Below are 8067 nucleotides of genomic sequence, written 5' to 3'. Positions count from 1 at the left end.
ATTAACAACTACTATCTGTCCCATTCCTACATAATGTAACTATATTAACAACTACTATCTGTCCCATTCCTACATAATGTAACTATATTAACAACTACTATCTGTCCCATTCCTACATAATGTAACTATATTAACAACTACTATCTGTCCCATTCCTATATAATAAATTAAGAACCTAAGAGACTATCATTAACATAAAGCCCTATTATAACAACATTGAAAAAGTCATTACAACAGCAACCAAAATAAACAGGCCTACATTGTTTATTGTAAAAGATTGTGATTTCGTTGTAAATTAAAAAAATTGATAATACTGTTTTATGTGCAAATAAAGAGTAGTTTACTATGATTATGTTTTAATTCTTATATAAGATGCGTTAAAACTGCAGACTAAACTAAAAATTACAGAATTTCTTATAAATTGAACTTTGATCAAATTGACAACTAAGTACATCACAATGATGTTAAAAAGCAAATAAATGCACTAATTTTAAAATAGTAAATTTCATGAAAAAATTAAACTGATTGTCACAACTGTAGAAATATTTTATCATCATCCAATATACTTGTGAACAGTAATTTGTATTAATTTTTATATCTTTTCTTGGTGACAGGGAGACACAACTGTGATTTATACTTGAGTCAAAGGGTAATCATAGTTTTGCTACAATTACGATCGATACCCCATGATTTCCAGGAAGAGCAAAGGTTACCAACTTCTGTGAAGACATTATTATATTATGATGAAATACACACCATACAATTTTATGTGATTTAACTTCATAAAAAGTTCCCAAGGAATTTTAGAAGTGCTACTATAGAACTGAAAAATGGTGGTTACCTTACCCAGTGGTTGATATCGGAAGAAAGCTTGAACCCAAGTTTTCTTCAGTCTTGTTAAAGCTTCACTATTATGTAGGGGCAAAATTTGGCTGATAATTCCTGTAGCTAGACATTTAGGAACTAGTAAAATGTATAAAAAATAATATTAGATGTGCATGTTTAATAAACAAAAGTTCAACATGTTCAAGTTACAATACTACACAATTTCCCTGCAGAGTAAACAAAAGTAAATATAATTATATTTGATATAACTTACTGGCATTAAGTGCTCAAATTTGACATTGATGTTTGTCACTATGCTTTGTTCTAAAAGGCTTCTGTATTCGTGTACCAAATACCCAAGATATGTGGTTTATTGAAAAACAAAACTATGTGTTTGGCACAGTTTAAGTCATGGATTTAATTATAGCAGTCAAGGATTTAATATAAAATTAAGTAGACAGCAGATATGCAACTAAAGAGATAGTAATAAGACAACAGGTATTCATTTGAGAATACGACAGTAAACAAAAAAAAATATTTGATCATCAAAAATGTAATAGCTTAACAATGAAAAAGAGTTATTTTACTTACTGACGGACTGTCCTTCTACAAAATTAATACAGTGAAGGTGGTCTCCTTCGTCTGCTCTTAGGCTGTGGAGAAGGTGTAAAACAATACTCTGTCTCTCCTGTGAGCTAAAAAAGTTGTCAGAATCTTCCACATTTTCAAAGAAATCTTGTTCTTCAAACACAAACTCTTTCATACCACCCCCAAAAACTGGTTTTAGTCGTTTTCGTAACCTCAACTGTTCAGCACCTTTTAGTAGGCTAGAAACAAGTTAAAGCTATTAAAACTTACAGGATTAAAATTACAGATGACTTTTGACTCATTAGGCACCTATTTACAGAGAAATTGTAAACCGTGAATTATAACTGAATACCAGTAAAACATAAGTGTTATACAGTAAACTATTAAATTAAATTGCAAATGTTTAATACTTTAATTACTATATGAATTAACTTCAAACCCTTATTGTATCATTTATCTCATAAATCAGGCTTTTACAATTTGTATATTGTACAACCTAGGATTAGCCGACTTTGTCAAAAATAAAAATTAATATATAAATGGCAAACTTTCAGCTCGTAGATAAATTTATTATTGTGTGTAAATATATATATATATATATATATATATAACAGTTATATTTATATGTTTATTAAACTTACATTAAAAAACATTTTACTGAATATTATCACACTAATTGAATAAATAAAAAAGGAAAAATTTATTGAACTAAATTAAAAAGTATGATAACAAAATTTAGCTTCAGTTTTTAAGTTTTTTTTATTCCTGTTCCATAACTGAGAATTTTTTATTTATCTATAATATACCAAACATTACATTTCTACAAAATTACACTTTCATGAATTTCATCACATTTAGCTTCTCTTTGAATATTTATTGGTTGCCAATTCAAACTTAAAATTAATCAGCTATAAATCCAGCTGACACATGAATATATAGCATAAACTCTTCTACTCATGCATAAATGAGCTTGATTACAGCCATCTTTTTTTTGGTTAATTGCTCGAGAGCAGCTGAGGATCTTAAAAACTGGAAAGCATTCTTAACCATACATTATATTTTTACCAGAACCATCTAGAATATATTGTAGGAACATCTACTGTTTGGAGAACTTAGAATCTGGCATTTTTTCTGGCACATGTAAATTAAGTAAATTCATTTTAAAGACTGAACACATCAACTACTTAGATATAAACTTTTTAAATAAAAGAAAATTAAACTATTTTCATGCTAAAAAAACAACAACTTATCACGATATCTCTTCTTGGAAATAAGGTTTATTATCTTCATCATGTTCAGATTTATTTTTCATTCTACCAAAAATTGTGCAGTTTTCCGTTTTAAACTTATAATGTTATTTAATGATAAAAATACTCAAATGAGTTTTGAGTACAAATCTATTAATTGAGCAGCCATGCAACCCCCTCAAGGCTAATTGTTACACTTTAGAGATCCATGGGCTGTGTGTTTACACAGATAATAATACAGATATCTGCTACTACAACAATAATGAGATACAGTGTAATATGCATAATTATTGCAGAAATATCCTGACTTTTCCAACAATGTTGTACCAGTTCACTTGTAAAGACAACTGAATGATGAAGATACTATTGGAATATGATTCGACATGTCCTGATAATTTATAAATAAAAAAACAATGATTAAAATAGTTAATTTAAGTGGTATATTAAAATCATGTTATGTTGCCTCAAAGATGTTTATAATTTTAAGTTGACAGGAAAACTGTGTGTAATTCAATGACAACAATGCCATGTTTATCAGAAATAAGTATTTAGTTGAATTTGCTTCTTTATTAATTGTTGGGGTCAACTACATTCAACTAATCAATTATTTTCACACAAGACTAATAATATTCTTACTTCTCACTTGTTTTGGTTTTCTAAAAACATTTTTGAACTACTCTTTAATTTGTTTTAGTTATATCATCGGCTTGAAAAACTTAAAAATAACTGAAAACATCATAAGCTTATAAACAAGAAGTAACTGATACAGATGGAAGCTTAGAAAGAACATATTAAAATGATTAATACATTTACATCTTATAATACAGCTGGTAGAAAATGTTGAAACATGTGCTAAGAAATCAACAAGTAAAATGACTTGGTGTAATAAGCCATGTATAAGCAGCAGGTGACAACAGCCAGGGAGTCTGTTCATGTCAACAGATTAGCAACTTAACATTGTTACATAACCTAAGATTGGTATCAGTCCATGTCAAGTAAATTCTGACAAACACAATTTAGAAAGCAAGCTTTTCGGCAAACAACATTTCCTTTGAGCCAATAAAAACTAATGAATATTAACTTGCATAACATTTTTTTCATTAAAGCAATCTTACCCTAAGTTATGTTTCTAGCTTGTAATTAGTATACAATGTGTTAAGTTAAACCTACACCATTAATTAAACATACAAGTTAAATTTGAACAAAAGCATCACTGTGGTTAGTTATGTAACCTCATATTCTCGAGTAGTGTACAAGCAGAAGGCAGGCATACATACTGTCACGACTGTGCTTGCCAGTGGAAGTATTAATAGCAAATATTTTGATTACTTGGATAGGGATTTTTGACATACGTAGAATTAGCTAATACAAATAAAACGCATACAAATTTCTTTATGCAATGAAAATACGAACTATTATATTCAATTTTTATGTTAATGTATGACCACAGGTTGTTGTAATGGATGACGTTTGTTAAGATCACCTTACTATAGTAGACGTAGTGTGTATGTCAGTATCTATGTATGTAACCAAAACTCCTGCGGCATCTATTGAATGGCACCACAAACAAAAATCCATAAAAGTTTCACACTTCGGGTATTCAAGATTCAGACAATTAGAAAAATAACTGTGGGATGTGCGATAACTATTTCTTTATCACAGAACACAATTTTATGTAAAAGTACTCTCCTCACAACAAGAACACAACTTTCACTAGGACTGTATGTGAGGGTTTGATTATATCTTTATTGATGTAATTTTTAAATGTACCACTGAGAAACTGGAGTTCTTAAAAAACTATTATTTTTTTAATAAACGGTACCACTTTTAATATATAAAAAACATTACAGTTTATATCAGTAAAATTTATGAAAATTTTGAGCTCTGTATATTGAATCATTTTGATGCAATAAGTTGCGTATGACTAAAGAGCACAATCAGAACACTTTTCCCGTGCAGTAATTCCCAGAAAAAAATCCTTTTTAGAAAATGTTCACTTTTTCTAAATTTTTTTTTCAATGAGATATGAAGACTGAGATTAGACAAACAGCCACCCATATGGCAACATTTCTGCTGGTATGGCTAATGGCATGAAAGGCTGTTGTGATAATGCATTTTAATTGTGTTAGAAGATCTACTGATGTACTAACTAATCAACTGTTGAATATACACATATATATATATATATATTATAACAAACTTGAATCAATATAAAGATTAATAATTAGAAACCATAATGGCAACATTTCAATTACTTGGCTAGTTGGAAATATCAAAAAGTAGTTGTAATAAAGAAAGTAAATTTCAATTAGTTAGTAATTACTGTGAGTCATGATACTAACTGATTAAACTAACCAAAAATAACCATGACAAGTCATAATACCAACATTTTAATCATTTGAATAGGTGCAAAAACAAAAACAAGTAATGATTGGAAATACTAATTTTGATTGATTATTTTCATCAGATTAATTACCTTAATTGTAATTTTAATTAACTGATTATTTTACATGATACTAATAAATGTAAGCAATGCTCATAGGTAATCAATTATATTGGTTAATCAAGTAACTGCCCAGCTCTAATGTTGACTCCAGTTTTAAGTTAAACTTTAACATACACAAAAAAGTTGTTACATATATACATTTTTCTATGATGTTGTGAATTATGCTGTACCTTAACACTGTTGTACAATTCTACTATTGTTTTTGGAAACATTTGCTGATGTGTATTAGCTCAATGTGCATGTAATAAACTATTTCAAAACTGATGAAACTTAGTTGAATGGACAGCATCTGCCTGCTGTAGAAACACAAGTGTAGAGGAGGAAATTCCAAAAGTTGCCGTCCATTCAAGTAAGTTTCATCACGATTACTCTACCTAAACAATCTATCAAAAAGTTTTGAAATATTCATATATATATATAATTTATAAAAATCTGAAAAAGGTCCAATAAAGAAGTTGAAAGCTCATTTAATAATGTACATGGAAATAAAAACTAGTGTATTTTTTTAGCATTCACAGTTTTATAATGTTTGTTTATTATTTTCAAATGTCATATATTTTAACTGAAAACATAACATTTTTTTAATACTGAATGAGAATTAGACTAAAGAAACAAGGGAGAATACTTCTTAAATAAACTGTTTTTCCTGGTGTGATAAAACACTTCTATTAGTGTGCATACAACCTACTTTTCATACGGAGCAGTTAAGTAAAAGACGTAAACTCCAGAATGCCGATGATGGCGAACTTCAACAGTGACATCTGATAAGCGTGTTCTTAATTTTGTCAATAACCAGACTAATGTGGTTTCATTGACATTAGCTGGAAACGTAACCACGACGTCACAGTCATGGCTGGGAACCGTATGTTTCCATACCTGTCCAGCAGCAAGGAGTTGTCGAGATGCAGAAAGTCGTTTCCCAATTAGTCGACTTGCTGGGATTGAAATACAAACATAAAAACTCGAATATACTTGTAAGGTCATAAATCAAACACACATGAAAAACTGCTATTAATATATTTAAAAGTCAAAACAAACTTTTAAGATATATATATACTGCAATACAATTATGAAAACAATGCTTACTCCTTATAGAAATAACTTCACAACCCACAATCTTCTTTCAAGTTCACCCATTATGATCATATACCCAACAATAAAAAAATCCAAAACTCTGGTGTAATCACATTTAACATGTCCTATTATAGCAATGCATGGTCACTGCAAATTTTACACATGCTATCTACCTCAAAAATATCCCCCTTTTGTCTTCATATTGAACCCTTTGATTGCTTCAATGTTTGGTTACTGTCTTGTATAATTTTATGATAATGTCCTCAACCAGCAGGTGTAGAAGGACAAATTTTTAATGAAAACATAATAAATGTGAGTTGAAAACTGGACAAATACATAATCAAGGTTCATTTTGGTATACCTAGGTCTGTGGTGGTATAGTTATAGACACAATACCAAACAATTGGTCTCTACTTCAGCCTGTGAAAGGTTAGCCCTCACTGGAAATACAAGAATAGTTTGTATCATCTTATTTAAGAAAAGATTCTGACTTAGTGGAAAGGGCTCAGAGCTACTAGGATGATTCTAGGAGCATAAGGGTTGTCTTTCAGGGATAGGTTAAGGTATCTTGGTTAAAAGATTATTTTATGGAAGGTCATCCAGGGGATCAATCTGACTTCTCTGTGCTATATTCTAAACATAACAGAACATGAGGACAGATGTTTAAAATCTGGAAAAAGACAGGCAAAACTTTCAGTCAGACAGCTTTATGTTTCTAACAGGGTGACTTGAGTTGTGGAATAACTTAATTAATTAGCTGTTTAAGAGAGGATCTGAAAAATAAAATGTGGGTTTAAATCTTTACTTTTCTCAAAGATGGGTGAGCAAGGACAGCCTTGAAGGACCAAATAATCCCTTGTTGTCTGTATGTTACATCTATTTAATTAATTGTTAAAATAAACAAATAGTTGTATAATATAAAATAATAAACAAAAAATAAAGATTTACCAATTTTTTTTTTTACTTTTTTTTGTACATACATATTCAAAAACAAAACCAAGCATCTGTAGCACTAGTTGTAGTATATCACATTAATTTATCTGGGCTTTAAGCAAGTCACAGCTGCTTATTTTATAAGTAATACAGCATGTTACAAACACACCATTTCAACAGAATAATAAACCAAGACATCAGTTATCTTAATTTCCCTCAAAAAAACTTTAATCAGACTCAATAAACTATACTTCAAGTACATGTAACACAATAAAAAATGTGAAAATTAATACCTTACAGTTTTTTTCAAATTAGTGTTCCATCAACTTTAAAGCAAAACAAATACCGGGAGTTTAACTACAAAAATACATTTCTTAAGCTAACAATATTAACGTACATAATATTTAATATAACTGGTAAGATTAATTAATTAAATGCACTCAACCAAGAAATTTTTAATAAATGAAACCTAATCATTAGACGTGAAGTTCTGTATTGTTAAGTCTTAATGGCATCCATCCAACAAAACCCCAAAATAGATTTGGCAAAGAACACAGTTTTTCTTCGTTCCTAGTTACCAGAATAGACTAATTTCATCTGAAGATATATACATTATCTGTTGAAGAAAAGGATGCAATTTAATTTATTTTTTTGGACAGATTTATTTTCTAGCCAGTTTTTCCAATCAAGGAAACATTTATATTTAAAATATTTTGCAAACTTATGTATTTAATGAAAATTTTTAAAATTAATATTTTCTCAGGGATATTTCAAAATTAAGGTAGCTTTTTTTTAGATGAAAAAACCTGAACAATTTATATATATCAAAACAAAACATTGATTAAATGAAATAGTCTCCATTCTTATCAATGATGCTTTCTCATTTTACAATCA

The 8067-nt window shown here is 29.2% G+C and overlaps 1 protein-coding gene across 1 annotated transcript in view; it reads right to left on the bottom strand.

Annotated features, from left to right (window-relative positions):
* Nucleotides 1–8067, bottom strand: part of LOC111088792 (anoctamin-8-like) — a gene marked incomplete at its 3' end in the record, with an annotated part of 96202 nt that overhangs the window by 3151 nt on the left and 84984 nt on the right. Inside the window, exons 5-7 of the mRNA XM_022399771.1 lie at nucleotides 5855–6101; nucleotides 1417–1652; nucleotides 847–963 (exon numbers count right to left, since the gene is read on the bottom strand). Coding sequence (XP_022255479.1) covers nucleotides 847–963; nucleotides 1417–1652; nucleotides 5855–6101 — 600 coding nt within the window. The remainder of the gene's footprint in view (nucleotides 1–846; nucleotides 964–1416; nucleotides 1653–5854; nucleotides 6102–8067) is intronic.

The sequence above is a fragment of the Limulus polyphemus genome, unplaced genomic scaffold, assembly GCF_000517525.1.
Source record: "Limulus polyphemus unplaced genomic scaffold, Limulus_polyphemus-2.1.2 Scaffold4445, whole genome shotgun sequence".
NCBI lineage: Eukaryota > Metazoa > Arthropoda > Merostomata > Xiphosura > Limulidae > Limulus > Limulus polyphemus.
The sequence above is the reverse complement of the archived record's forward strand: the minus strand, read 5'-3'. Positions and strand labels throughout refer to the sequence as shown.